This window comes from Pseudorca crassidens, chromosome 2 (assembly GCF_039906515.1).
Source record: "Pseudorca crassidens isolate mPseCra1 chromosome 2, mPseCra1.hap1, whole genome shotgun sequence".
Lineage (NCBI taxonomy): Eukaryota > Metazoa > Chordata > Mammalia > Artiodactyla > Delphinidae > Pseudorca > Pseudorca crassidens.
Window position 1 is genome coordinate 88,068,392 of NC_090297.1, and position 15,315 is coordinate 88,083,706.

Genomic DNA, 15,315 nt, shown 5'->3' on the forward strand with positions numbered 1-15,315 from the left:
GTGTATACTCATTACTTGTTAGGTGCAGTGAGGAATCAGCATGGATCAGTGAGCCGCTACATGCAATGTCTTTAAGCCTTGAGAGGGCAAAGATAATGCAAAATATAAAGCAGAGACTAGGACCCTATGTTACAAGTAGTAAGTGCTTGGCAGGCATTGGGTGGAATGTGGGTTTAGTTTGTTTGTATTATCGTTGGGTACCAGGATGTGCCAGGTACTATGTATGAAGGATTCAGAAGTAAGAGTCGCCATTTCTGCCTCCTGGCTTAGTCTGGCAGAGGAGACAGACCAGTGCTGTGATTGTTCTATCCCCAGGGCACCATAGGAGCACAGGAGAAGAACAGCTTATTCTTTGGGGGCTGATTGACCCCAAATCTGTCTTGTGCCATTCAGTGATCCTCCCGTGGGTTCTGTAGATAAGTAGAAGTTAGCCAGATAGAAAAGTGAGAGCTAAGGAAGAAGGACAAAGGAAAGTGCTGACATAAAAGTGTAGTTCTGTGTTTGGGCAACTAGAACCATATGTGATGAGTACAGGATCTGGGTCAATGCAGAGAATGAGGTTAGAGAGGTCAACAGATAGTTGAAGGGCTTTATAGGCCTTATAAAGGAGTTTGGATTTCATCCTGAAAACATAAAGATTTTAAGGAGGGATGTAATTCCAGGTCTTTGGAAGTTAGTCTGATAGCTGTGTAGAGGATTAGAGGAAAACCATAGTGGAGGCAGGAAGACAAGAGTCTGTTAACAGCAATCCAGGTCAGAAATGGTGAGGACCTACACCAAGGAAATGCAGGGACTGAGTCTAGAGAGATGAGTACTGATATAAGGGTATTTAGGAGGGTGAATAGACAATTTGGTGATTAGCTGGAAATGGGGGGTGAGGGATGCAGTGTAATGACCTTCTAGATTTCTAACTTGGGTAACTGGAAGTACTTAAAACTTGTGAATATGGGAGGTAGAGTTAGTTTGCCAGGGTAGAAGATAGTTTTGGATATGTTGTATTGACATCATAAAGGGACCGTTACTCTGTTAAGAGCAGTACTTGGAATTAACTTTACTGACAGCCCTGAAAACGTTTCTTTCCTAATATTCCATAAACATTTTTTTTCACTTGTCATATGAGAGTTTTTACTTTGAAGTTGTCTTTGGACAACACTCATGTAGAATGCACAGTACTTATTTTTAGACTTATAGTGGTAGGAGGGAATAGAGGGTAGAGCAGCAACACTTACTGAGGTTGCCTGACTCCTTCTGGTGCCTGCCCTTGTTTCCTGTCAGGCACTTAAGTCAAAGGAGATGTCATTAGCAATTGCAAAGACCTTGGGGTCTTCTCTCTTAGTCTAGGTAGTCTATATATTAAGCATCTCAGAGAATGTCATGGATCCCAATATCCAGATCCCCTTTTTATTTCTGATTTAAATTAACTAGAAAATTACTAGACTCTGAATCCTAATGTTTAAGCGTTATTATCAGAAGCAACATTGGCTGGTTGTGCACACCACCATATGTATTAGAAGCAGTAGGTTGTAACTAGTCATGTTTTTGTCATTGTCTCAGTTACTAAAACTATTTTGACCTTAGTTTCCTTATCTATTGAGTGAGAGAGTTAGCCTGAAGAATATCTGAAATCCTTCCAGTTATAACATTCTTTAATCCTGTTGCAAAGGTGAGGTTTGTTTGTGTTTTTTTTTTTTTTTTTGAGAGAATCTTGCAGTTTTAGATCGAGGCAGTGTATTATAACAGAGAGCACTAAACTGAGAGCAAGAAGACCTAAGTTTTGGTCCTATGTCTGTCATTATCTTACATGGTGACTGCGCTTTCCTTACCTGAAAAATGAGATTGGACCATTATCTATGTATAAAAATCCCTTCCAACTTTATATGATTGCTATATGTACAGAATGTATTTGTGTTTACATAGTTGAATATCTGTGTATTCGTTGATTTCTCATCTTTCAGTTAGTGTTCTTTACTATGGGACAAATCAATTTGCTAAGATGAATTATGACTCTGGTTTATCAATCCTATTTCTTATGTATGGAAACTGCCTAGCTTGTAGTAAGCACTTTTTTTCCTCCTTCAGTAATGTGGTAATTCATGGCATCTCTCTGATGCTATAATCAGTCCTTTAGCTTTCTCTGTTCAGCCTGATAACTATTTTATAGTTTTGTCCTTTTAATAAGCTAGAAGACACCCCGAATCATTGAATATTCATTTTAATTTGTTATAAACCATCAAAATTGAGACCATTTTAAGAAACCTCTAGAATATCAGAAGAGTATTTGTCAGAAAAGCCTTAAGTTTTCAGAAGAAACTAGGATTTTGCTCTTTTGTTTAGAACATAATACTAATAAGAAAAATTCTCATAATTACTTCATTTTGTTCAGTTGCCACAGACCGCTAGTAATAGGTGGTAATTATGTTAGATCCATTCATACCATTATTCGCTCTCAAGGCGGCTGGGTAGGAAGGAATGTGAATGGCTCTGAGAAATACTTTGCCCCTACACAGAGAAACCTTAGTGTGTCTACTGCTCTCTGATACTATTGATACAAAGCCAGGAATTCCTTCCTTCTCCTTCACATCCTCCATGCAAATTTTAGCCATTCTTCAAGGTCTCACCTAAGTCTTTCATGTTCCATGAAACCTTCTCAAGTTATTCTAGAACCTATAATTTCCTTTTCTGAAATCTCATTGGATATATAGTTTATACCATAGAGCTTAGCACTTATCCTCAAATACTCTTATATATGAGTATTTTCTGATGTCTCCTTAGCAAAGGAACCAGTTTCTATCACTTAGTATGGTACACACATAGTAGGTACTCAATATTAACTATTTTTATTAATAGCTTATTATAAACCAGTCTTGGTAATAGAAGCTTTATAAATATTATCTCTAATTTTAGCAAGTTTGCAACTTAGGAATTATCATCTCCATCTCCATCTGGAAGAAGAGATGGAAAAGGCAAAGTGGTTTACGCAAGAAGTCAAGATTCATACATATTCCAAACCACTTCATTCAGTCATGTAAATACTTGCCTGATTGATGTTGTGAAGATAGTTTAATTTGTTATATTATTATAATAATTGCTGTAAGGGAAAAAATGGTTAAAATTTGATTTCCCCTATTCTGGTAAATTTTATCAAGACATACATATAGTCAAATGAATTTCCAAATATAAAATAAAAAATAACTACATTCTCATTTTTCAAAGGACATTTTCATTTGTAGCCAAGGTTTCATTTAGTTCAAAGTAAATAAAAAGAATCATTTGACATTCCACTACTTCTGATGGACTTATTTTGTATTCAGCATTGTACCAAATACTTGTGGTATGTGTAGAGAAGTAGGAAGTAGAACATGGGAATAAATTTTCTGACTTACTTTCAAAGTTAGGTGATACCGGCAAATTCCCTGGTGGTCCAGTGGTTAGGACTCCGTGCTCTCACTGCCAGGGGACAGGTTTAATCCCTGGTCGGGGAACTAAGTTGCTGTAAGCTGCGTGGCACAGTAAATAAATAAATAAGTAGTTCAAATCTTAAAGGAATAAAACTTTATGATATTTGATCTGAGAATTTTTATCTGTTCTTCCTTAGATGAAAATTATCTGACTTTAAAAAAAAATCCTTTAATTCTAATGGAATCGGCTGCCGACTAATTGTAGCATATATGAATTGCAAATTTAAAATTTTGAAATCAAGGTGTAGTGTTATAGGGTCATAACTTAGTTGTAAATTGGTTTTATAATTAGTACCTCTTTTTTTTTTCTTTGGCCACGCCGTGTGGCATTCGGGATCTTACTTCTCTGACCAGGGATAGAACCCGTGCCCCCTGCAGTGGAAGCACGGAGTCTTAACCACTGGACCTCCAGGGAAGTCCCCCTATAATTAGTACTTCTTAAACAGGGCCAAAGCAGCCTGTTTTTTCTTCCACTTGTGCATTTAATAAAATATTTGCATATGCTAAGCTCTCAGAAGATTAAATATACATGAAGATCTTATCCTAAAGGTTGCATTGGGTGAGTTCAGAGGCCTAAAAGATATTACACCAGTGCTAACTGGGATATATTAAACTTTTTACCTCTTAGTAATTAATTTAGTTTTTTTTACATTGTGCCTGTTGTAGGTGTTAATGCAGACAAGGTTGGAATTGAAGCTGCTGAAATGCTGTTAGCAAATCTTAGACATGGCGGTGCTGTGGATGAGTATCTGCAAGACCAGGTAATGACACTTTTAGGATAAAAACCATCAAGCCTATTAGATTCAAATATTGGGCAATTAGATTGAATATAAATTTTAGTCACTGACTTTCAGACACTGATTGGTATGTCCTAGTTCAATCCATTTTTTAGGTATTTTTCTGGAATTTATATACCATAAATTTCAGTTCTCATCTTACTTGACCTGGCTACGGCATTTGGCACAATCGAGCACTCCTTCCTTCTTGAAATACTTTCTTCGCTTGCTTTCTGAAATACTGTTATTATCTTTGTATCTCGCTAACCTTACATTCTAGTCTCTTTGCAAGTTTGTTATTGTTTTTTGCCTCTTCTCAGCTTGTAAATTTTGGAGAGCCCTTGGCTTAGGCTCTTTTATCTGTATTCAGTCCCTCAGTTATTTTGTACAGTCTCATGGCTTTAGTACCATCTGTATGCTGACAGCTCCTAAATTTATATCACTAGCCCAGACCTTTCTCCTTAACTGCATGCTCATAATATTTCTTATGCCTGTCAACATCTCTGCTTGGATGTGTCATACACCTCTCAAACTTAATATATCTACTCACATTGAGAAGTGCTAGTGAATATTTCCAAATACAGTCTTTTTATGGTGCACTGTCTTGATAGATTTTCCTTTCTACCATAGTTTTTTCTCCTTAGTAGCAAATCAGATGTCTGTGTTTAGAAGTGTATTACTCAAGATTTCTTGACCAGTTTCTTAAGACAGTTTTCCTTATTTCTAGTCTCTTCCTTCTTACTAGTCTACACTCCAGTAATTCTGTATTAGTGTATTTATTTATGTGTTAAAATGTTGTAATTCTAGAGTGTGGAAGAAACTTTCATATTATATATAATAGCTTGCAAAGATAGTTGGTCTGATTAAATTTATTAACTTTTAACTCTATATTCTTAAACATTAATTTTAAAAATCTATATTGAGGTCTGCTACTAAGCATTTCTGTGCTATACCACAAACTTTTGGTAACACAGGTTTTGTATCATCTTAAGACTTTTGGAAACCTAAAGAAATAGAAATTCTTTTTTAGCTATGTTGATTTCTAGTATCAATAGTATTTTCATATGGAAAGCAGTAGAATTTTAACCCCAAATATTAGTAAATGTGTGAGAATTTTCTTCTTGTTCTTTTTTTAACAGCTGATCATTTTCATGGCATTAGCCAGTGGAATTTCCAGAATAAAAACAGGACCAGTTACACTCCATACCCAAACGGCTATACATTTTGCTGAACAACTAGCAAAGGTGAGTATTCTATCAGAAAGAGTAATTGATTTTCATTTTGGCCAATTTGGAGTCACATTTTAATCAACAGAAAACTTAATAGTAATTGTAATTGCTCTCATTCGGTGAACACTTCCTATGTGGCAGGCACTGAGCTCGCTCAGCAGTGAAGCTGAGTTGTCTCACTCTGCATGACCATTTTAGGTGGCTATTTATTATTAATCCCATTTTACTTATGAGTCTAGTGAGGCAGAGGAATTAATTGCTCAAGATAGTTTCTTAGTGGCAGGACTGAGCTTTGAGCAAACTGGGAGAGCATACATCTAAGCTCATGTGTGGTAGGTACTGCCTTCCAGTAAGTGAAGAGGTTTTAATGGGAACTATAAAATCAAATCACAAGGGGTTTGCAGTGGGCTATAAACTTAAATTATTTATATAAAAATTTTAAATGTTTTATTTTATTTTCTTGTGATTTTATTGGGGTAGACTAGAGTATTTGCTGGACTTCTAACACTTACCAGTCCTTTCAGCTTCAGAAAAGTAGATTTATAATTTTTTTTTTTTAAATTTGGCTGCACTGCATGGCTTGTGGGATCTTAGTTCCCTGACTAGGGATCGAACCCGGGCCCTCGCAGTGAAAGCACTGAGTCTTAACCACTGGACCACCAGGGAATTCCCTAGATTTATAATTTAGAAAATAGAGGAAAAAAGCTGTCCCTAACTCCCCCTTGCCAGTAAAACCACTCTTGACGTTTAGGTATTCTCCTCCTCTCTTAAAATTGTTTCTCTTTGCATTTTTTTGCAGTTAATGCATACAGCTTCATTTCTTGCTTTTTTCAGTAATGTGTGGCATATTTCCATTTTGCCATAGTCTTTATAATGTAATTTTGTAAAATACTATGAAATTTATAACTCAGAATTTTATGAAGGAAGGTGCTGACCTTAAGTATTTTAAAAAGTTATAAAAATAATGTATAGTAGTATTAAGAAATTAAGCATTACAGAGGTGTACCAAGCTCAAAGCCACGGTTGCCCTATTCCTAACATGTTATTTGTATGATTCTTAATAATATGTACTTTTTTTGTTGTTATTAGAAAGGATAGGTAGATTTTGGTTAAATTGTGGGAAAAGGCTTGATAGGAGGCAAAGGCAAATTATATTTGATGTCAAAAGATAGTTAATTGTATTTTTTATTATTCTACTTATGCTGTATTTTGTAACTACTATTTGTCTCCCCACGTAGACTGTGATCTCCTTGATAGCAGAGACAAGGCTGTATTCATTCTTTTCTTTTTTTTAAAATAAATTTATTTATTTAATTAATTTATTTTTTGCTGCATTGGGTCTTCGTTGCTGCACATGGGCTTTTTCTAGTTGGGGCGAGCGGGGCTACTCTTCATTGCGGTACACAGGCTTCTCATTGCGGTGGCTTCTCTTGTTGAGGAGCATGAGCTCTAGGCGTGTGGGCTTTGGTAGTTGTAGCATGCAGGCTCAGTAGTTGTGGCTCGTGAGCTCTAGAGCACAGGCTCAGTAGTTGTGGCACATGGGCTTAGTTGCTCCACGTCATGTGGGATCTTCCCGGACCAGGGATCGAACCTGTGTCCCCTACATTGGCAGGCAGATTCTTAACCACTGTGCCACCACGGAAGCCCTGTATTCATTCTTTCTACAGTACTTTGCACATAGTAGACACTCACATGTTATTTGAAGTGAATACACAGTGGAAAGTGCCGTGAACTGGAATTTTTAGCTCTGGTTTCTTGTTCAGCTTTGTTGTGTTTTAACTCAGTGATTTGGGGCAAAGGTGCTTCATCATTCTGTGTCTCAGTGCAGATAATTCATCAGTAAGGTCAGAGAGTGTGCTGTAGTCCCTATGGCTCCTTCCAACTCTAAATTTTTGTAGTTTTCAGTAGGTTTATATATAGGCTAGAAATGATTTCCATAATTGTTACCTGTGTTTCATATTTATATAGTGCTTATAATTTGAGAAAAATATATATACTGTATAAATTGTTTGTCTAGCTCAGAATTCAGATTCAGTGTTTATTCATTCAACAGTAATTTTCAGTGTCCAGTGTGTCAGTGCACTGCCACATAATACTGAAACTGGAATAATTTGTAAATATTACAGTTCAACAGGGCTTCGGAGTAGTGGTTTTCAAATTGTATTTCAGAGAATCAAAAGGTTTTAGGCATACTTGAAATCCCTTTGTCACAAATTCAGTCAGCCTACTTAGTTGTTTTGATTTTAATTCAGTTTTCTTAGAATGAATACATTTGCTTTTTAAAAACTCATGTTTCCACAAATAATGATAGAGGTCAAATGTTTCAAAGCCAAACTTGAATTAGTTAAGTGAAAAATACGTTAAGCCCAATAAAGATGAATGAAGATGTTAATTGTTACCTCCCTCTACCTTTCTGCTCTGAACTAGGTATTTTAAATAGTATATTTAGGGAATTAAATTAGCAAGAAAATTTGAGGGAATTAAAGGGTATTTCTGTACTTGACAAGATAAAAGAAGTATAAATGCTTCAGTGCCATGTTTTAGAAAAATTTTAGGAAGTAGGTAGTAGAGATGCATTATTATTAACAGTTGAGATTTAAAAATTTATATTTGCTTAAGCTGTACTCCTGGGGGGTTCTGATTCAGTGGGTATGGAGTAGGGCCCAGGCTGTATATTCTGACAGAACTCCACAGGTATGTATACATCTGAACAAGGACCATCCTTCTGGAACAGAATATTTTATATATAGGCCATTGAATTTCTCATGAGTCATTTGATCTTTGTATCTCTAGCTTCAATAAAATGAGTTTGGTATTAACTACTGCCTATTTAAGCTGGAGTTGTGGGCTCGTCCCTCTATCGCTTTTCATATTATTTATATACTAAATGCTCTTCTGGTTTCAGGCTAAATTTACTGTGAAGAAATCAGAAGATGAAGAAGATGCTTCTAAAGATACTTACATTATTGAGTGCCAAGGAATCGGGATGACAAATCCAAATCTATAGGGTATTTGCCTCTTAAATGATACCTCAATGATGTATTGCACTAATCATTTCATAAATATTATATAGAACAATGAATAAGCAGTAACTTATTAAAGGACCTGACTTAAATTTAGAGATGAAATACAGAAAGTTCTAGATTTGCTGGGACTGCTTCGTCCTATTAATCTCACTTTGACTGTCTTCTGAGATAGATAGGGACAGCGAAGTTTAAGAGTTGGTGAATATGTATGATAGCTGATTTCAGTATTAAAGTATTGAAATAAAATATTCTTTTCACCTGAAGTGTGTTTTTATTTTTGATATAGTATATTAAGTTATGGATGTAGATTTGATCTGTAATTTGTGTATGATTCTAATCACTACTAGAATCTCATGTAAAATTTAATGAGACAACTTTGTACACATGTACTTGCTGTGTCAACAATAACATTTAATAAGCATTGTCTTATTATATGTATCTTCTTTCTAGTGGGTATTTGGTAGATATTGATTTTGAATCTGTTGAATATGTTGTGAAAGCTAAACAATGAGAATTGCAAATTTTCAACCCTAGTAAATTTGGCCAAATCAGCCCCAGGTATGTTTTTGTTTGGCTTATAGTATTAAAAAAATAATTGCCTTTAGAACAGAATTCTTTTCATTACTCTCTATTGTCTTACACCTAGCCTGTTCCACATTTAGATTACTTCCTGGTCCCTGTAGGCAGTTGAGGTTGTGACTCAAATGAAACTAGTTTTATGTAACAGCTAAATATGCCATATTGTAGTATAGTGAGGAATTCATTCAGACTTAGTTCTGTCTTGGACTTAATCTGGTAATGATTAAAACGTAGTACAAGATTGGGATTGACATATATACACTAATATGTATAAAATCGTTAACTAATAAGAACCTGATATATAAAAAAATAAAATAAAATTCAAAAAACACCCAAACAAACAAAAAAAACATAGTACAAGATACAGATCCAGAAGATGATATTATAAAACATTCAGAAAGTGCAGAATTAGTCTGTATAAAAAGGTGTAATGAAAATAACTACTCCACGTACATAATCGTAATTCTTGTCAGTGATTTCTGTGGCCTTGGACAGTTGAGTTCAGTTTGTTTTAAATATGATGATGATAGTATTGCTTGCTATTTGTATTTTCAGGGAGTAAATTTTATAAGTTAATTTCTATAACACATAAGGCATGAAATGTCTTTCTATTTTAGAGTCAAACTACACTTTTAGTATAGCTGTTGGAGGGGCTGTGATAAGTTTGGGGGTTTTAAGACTAGTGATGATATCTGCTGCTTCTGATGAGGCGTGTGGCAGTGTTAACGAGGTAGGTTGGAATGCAGAGATTGGGAATTTTGGAGCAAGAGATTTAAGGTCAACAGTGTACATGATGGGTTTATGATTAATCTTGGCTTGGGTGTGTCACTACTGTTAGTCTCAGCTTGGGTAAAATAAAGGTGGGACTACTGCAAAGAAATTTTTGTGAAGTTCTTGAAGAAGATGTTTATTTTCCTCAAACAAAATTGTACTTCTGTTCCTACTTCTATATCTGAAATTGTATTGATATTTCAGTATGCGTCTTCATTTTTTAATAACGACCTAATCCAAGTAATTCTGTTGATTGGACCCTATGTGCACAATGGGTACATTTAATATTTTGATATTCTTTAAAAATATTCTTTAGTGACTTTCAAGCACGGGTATTCATACCACTTGAGTTTCACAGAGCCTTCCCATGAACTTCAAGTTTTCAGATGTCAGTAGTTTTTAGAGAATATGTTTCCAAATTTCTCTACTTAAATATGTACTTCTTTCTAAAATAGAGTTGCTGGCAGTCAAAGTAGGACTTTGCAGTTTCTCCTTTTTAGCTTCTCTTTCACAATCTCCATTTTTCCTCTCTACAAAAGGAAAGCTTATTTTTTACCCAGTCTAATTTTCCTATGGTGTATTCCCCTGGAATATAAGAAAATCTCAAAGGCACCAAATAAAGGGACAAACTGAAATATTAGTCTCTGAAAAGTCTTCTCAAACTAAGAGATAAACCTGTACCTTATTATATATATTTGCATGATTTTAAGTAAGGAGATGAAAGCTCCAATGTTTCTTTCCACAGATCAACATGACACCTTTAAATAAAGCTTATTTTTCTGATTATTAGGAGAAACATTTTCAGTAGCTTTGCTGAAAGGCTACTAGAAAATGTAAATCTTTTTTTTTAAATTAATTTAATTTTATTTTATTTTTGACTGCGTTGGGTCTTCATTGCTGTGCCTGGGCATTTCTCTGGTTGCAGTGAGCAGGGGCTACTCTTCGTTGTGGTGCGCGGGCTTTCATTGCGGTGGCTTCTCTTGTTGCGGAGCACGGGCTTCTAGGCTTGCAGGTTTCAGCAGTTGTGGCCCACGGTCTCTAGACTGCAGGCTCAGTAGTTGTGGTGCACGGGCTTAGCTGCTCCGCAGCATGTGGGATCTTCCTGGACCAGGGCTCGAACCCATGTCCCCTGCATTGGCAGGTGGATTCTTAACCACTGCACCACCAGGGAAGCCCTAAATCTGTTTCTTTTTAAACTTTGGTAGATTACCACTTAGTAAGAATTGTGAGTTACATCTCTGCTATCTGTTCACCCCTACCATGTGGAGTGTGTTGTAGCTTCTATAATCTATATTATTAATATTTTGTAAATAATACACACAGCAATTATATATTTTTAAGCCCCACACTTGATAACTTTTTGTTATTGATATCCATTGAGCTCTGTCTCATCCCAGTAATTAACATTATCTGTCCATAGATACATGATCTAATTTTTTAAAAAGGAACATCAGTCTCATTAAGAGATATATTTCATTTTTTTCATTTTTTTCCCCCTATTTTTTCGCCACAGTGCATGGCATTCAGGATCTTAGTTCCCCTACCAAGGATCAAACCCGTGCGCCCTGCAATGGAAGTGCGGCATCTTAACCACTGCACCGCCAGGGAAGTCCCAAGAGATGTATTTCCATAAATTTTACTTTTATATTTAGTGGCATATCAAAGCATATGTTTGTTATGCTCCATTGTATAATAATGCTGATAGTAATTAATCAAGCCAGAAGAAATTTAAAAAAAATTTAAGAGTCTTGTGTTCACTGAAAATTTTAAAACAATGTAAATTAAAATACATAGAGAAATATAACGAGGTGAACTTTTAAGCATAAAACTATAAAATTGTGGGGGAAGGGAATGTATTTTTTTAATGGAGATGGTAGATATTAAACAGCTATGGTTTTTAGAGTCTAGTGGATAAATTTGAGAGTGATGGAATAGTTTTATTTTAAAATGACAATATTTATAACATTGATTACCTTCTTTCCTAGAACTGTTGAAACTTACGATGAAAAATTTTGAATCCCAGATCTGTTTAAACAGTATTTATTTGTGTGTCCGTGAGGATGTTTCCGGAAGAGATTAGCAGCTGAATTGGTGAACTGAGTAAAGTAGATTGCCCTCCCAAATGCACGTGTGCTTCATATAATCCTTTGAGGGCCTGAATAGAACAAAAAGGTAGAGGAAGGTTGAATTTGCCCTTTACCTGATTGCTGGAGCTGGGGCATCAATTTTTCCCTGCCCTTTGTGCTCCCCATTCTCAGGCCTTCAGACTCAGACTAGAACCTACACCATTGGCTCTCTGGCTCTCAGGCTTTTGAACAACACTTCTGGCCTTCCTGGGTCCCCAGTTTGCAGATGTGGGACTTCTCAGCCTCCATAAATCACATGAGCCAATACCTTGTAAGTCGCTCTCTGTCTATATGTCTTTCTGTATATCTTTCTCCTATTGGTTCTATTTCTTTGAAGACCCCATGACTAATACAAGTGATTTTATCAGAACCTACAACTTTGAAGGAGGGGCTCTCTGGGACTTATCATGTCTCTCAAGAAAGCGTACTGTTTAGCTGGTTATCAGACCTCAGGAGCATTGTGGTTGGTACTCAGACTTTGAAAGGAGAGGGATGCAACCTGGCAGGTGCTTAGATGGTTCAGGTGGTACGGCCCAGCAGGTGAGGGAGCACAGCGGAACTAATATCCTTACTGCCAAGGGAGCGTAGCAGGGTATGTGGCAGGGCCAGCTGAAGAAAGCTTGGTTGGAGCCATAGCTGGCAGCTGCTGTTGTTGCTGCTGCTGGAGCATCCCTGACAGGACCTGAAAGCAGGAAGAGTCCTTTCTTCTCTCCTCTTTCCAAGTTCCACCTTGGGCTTCCCTTTTGCAGAATCTAACCAGAAACCAATTGGCAAGGGAGTCTGGAAGTTTTAGTTTGTACACCCAAACTTCATGAACAGAGTCTTGAAAGGTGTGCTTGGAGCTGAGAGACAGTGAATAGCTATAGCAGAATCTATTTTTTTTTGGTCGTTCAATATCCATTTACATGTTTCTATCTTACAACAATAACATTCTTTGCTTTTGCTTCACACGATGCAACTATCCTTTTTACAAACAAAGATATTTCCGTCCTCTTCTTCAAAAGAAATCTAAAATCCCAACAGTCACCATAGCCATCTCTGGGGGATGTTTTTATCTGTTTTACTCAATCCCAACTAAATAAATATTCTGTAGCATACAGACCAAATTGTAAAGTTAATCACCAGTAATAGTCCTCATAGAAAATAAAGAGGGACAATGAAGGGCAAGGAAAAAATAAGTAAATATATATTAATATATACATAAGGAGGAAGGAAGAAAATTTGCATAACTGCTGCAGTTGTGCGCACTCATATCTGCTATAAATTCTCTGTTTTCTCTACCCTCAGCTGGCACCACAGCCAGTCAGCGTTCTTTTCCTGATGGAGGCAATCCAAAACTTCACTCCCAAAGGGTCTAAATATTAGTGGTCTGTGTTTTGTTTTTTTTTTAACATAGGCAAATAAAACAATGCTTTATTTCTAATACCTAAAAAAGTATTCTAATATAACATTATTTCAGGAGGTAAACCCACATGTATTTTTCTATATTTTTATATCATTGTATAATTTAAAAACACCTAAACACCCTAAATCTGTTCTTAGTGGTCTGTCTTTAATGTGTTGCTGTAGTTTTGCCTTAACTTGTACAACCAGATTTGAGAGAACTCAGAGAATGCCTTGGGCTCTAGACATAGTCCTCCTGGACTGTTATAGCAGCTACTCAGTTTACCCTTAGTAATTGGGAGCAGTTGCCCCAGGAAAAGCAATGATCTCTTCTTTGTTATTTCAATAGCATGAGAAGCTCAGCATTGCCAGTGGAAGTCTTATCTTCCAGTTCATTGGAGGTATTGTCGTGTTCTCTGGTGGGAGCATTCTGCCTTTGGGAATTAAAACCTCTAAACCAAGAGCAATCAAACTTGCAAGGATGGAAAACAAAATTTGGGCGGGGTGGTTGTAATTAACTATTATATTGAAGGAGCCTCTCCCACTTCTACCCCTTGGTTCATGTATTCAGGCTATGGGAGAAAAGAATATATTAGTTTCTGATCCCAAGAAAAGCCTACATCCTACAGGATAGCGCCCTAACCTTTCAGTGTGTTGTTTCTCAGCTGGCACTGTGACTGATTCACTAGGCTCTTTTATCAGCTCTCCTGCTTCTGAGGGATATCCTTCCTACCTGGCAAGACCAATAAACCCAGTGGGCATGAGCTTACTGGCACACTTTTTTAGTTGAGAAATGAGTTCCTTGGTCAGAAGCAATATTGTGTAGAACAGCCGTAAGTCCACAGATAGTCGTTATATTTATCGATTATTGCATAACAGATTGTTTCAAAATTTAGCAGCTTAAAACAGCAAACATTTATTATTTCACAGTTTCTGTTGGTCAGGTGTACAGGACCAGCTTAGCTCGGTGGTTCTGGCTCATGGCATCTCCTGAGGTTGCAATCTAGCCAAGCCACTGGGCAGAGTTACAGTCACCTTAAGGCTTGAGTAGGGTTGAAGGATCTACTTCCAACCTCACTCATAGTTGTTGGCAGGCTTCCTTCAGTTCCTTCCAGGCTGATAAACTGTGGGCCTTTCCATAGGGCTTCTCACAGCAAGGCAGCTTGCTTGCTTTCCCTAGTGTGAGTGGAGAGAGAGAGAGAGACAGACAGACAGACAGGCAGAGATAGATAATGACCTGAAAATGGAAGCCACAGTCTTTTTATAACCTAATCTCAAGTTACATCCCATCATTTTGCATATTCTATTAAGTAGCAAGCCGCTAGTGCAGCTCATACCCAAGGGAATGGGATTAATGGCATGAGTAACAGGAGGTGGGGATCATTGAGAACCATTTTAAAGGCTGGCTGCAACAGTCATGCTAGCAAAAGCACAGGCCACTAGGGTTTTAGAATAGATAACTATCCTTTTCAGAAACAGCTCTTGGTTTGCTACTGGATCCTGGTACCAACTGAACTTCTGATCTGGGACATCTAAGAGACCATATGACCTGAGCTTCCTAGGATGAACTGGATGTTTTCTCATCCACCAAGATACAAGGTTGGTTGAAGGCGTCAGCAATCCAACATCAAGTGGAAATGGTGTAAATAAGATTAAGTGCAAGCAGCTCCTGAAGACATAAGCATCTGACTGAGGAAGAAAAAAGCTAAGGCCTAGTTTACAGCTGGTTTTCACAGTGTGTTGGCATCAACTGGAAGCAGATGGCTGCAGCATTACAACTCCATTCAGGGGTGTCCCTGCAAGACAGTTGTGGTGGGAAATCCTCTCAGCGAGTAGAACTTTGAGCAATGCATTTGTCCACTGTGTCTGCGTTGAGAGATGGTCAAAAATGCAAATATACTGATTCATGGATACTGGCTGGCAGTTTGTCTAAAAGTTGGGGACTCAGAAAAAAGTTTTGGCAGGTT

General features: G+C 37.0%; 1 protein-coding gene across 2 annotated transcripts in view; it reads left to right on the plus strand.

Annotated features, from left to right (window-relative positions):
- Positions 1-8,752, plus strand: part of RTCA (RNA 3'-terminal phosphate cyclase) — a 22,465-nt gene extending 13,713 nt beyond the window's left edge. For both annotated transcript variants that reach the window (XM_067727032.1, XM_067727034.1), the window contains 3 exons: positions 4,125-4,219; positions 5,374-5,478; positions 8,369-8,752. In XM_067727032.1, the coding sequence (XP_067583133.1) occupies positions 4,125-4,219; positions 5,374-5,478; positions 8,369-8,470 (302 nt within the window). In that variant the 3' untranslated portion in view covers positions 8,471-8,752. The remainder of the gene's footprint in view (positions 1-4,124; positions 4,220-5,373; positions 5,479-8,368) is intronic.
- Positions 8,753-15,315: the final 6,563 nt, after the last annotated feature.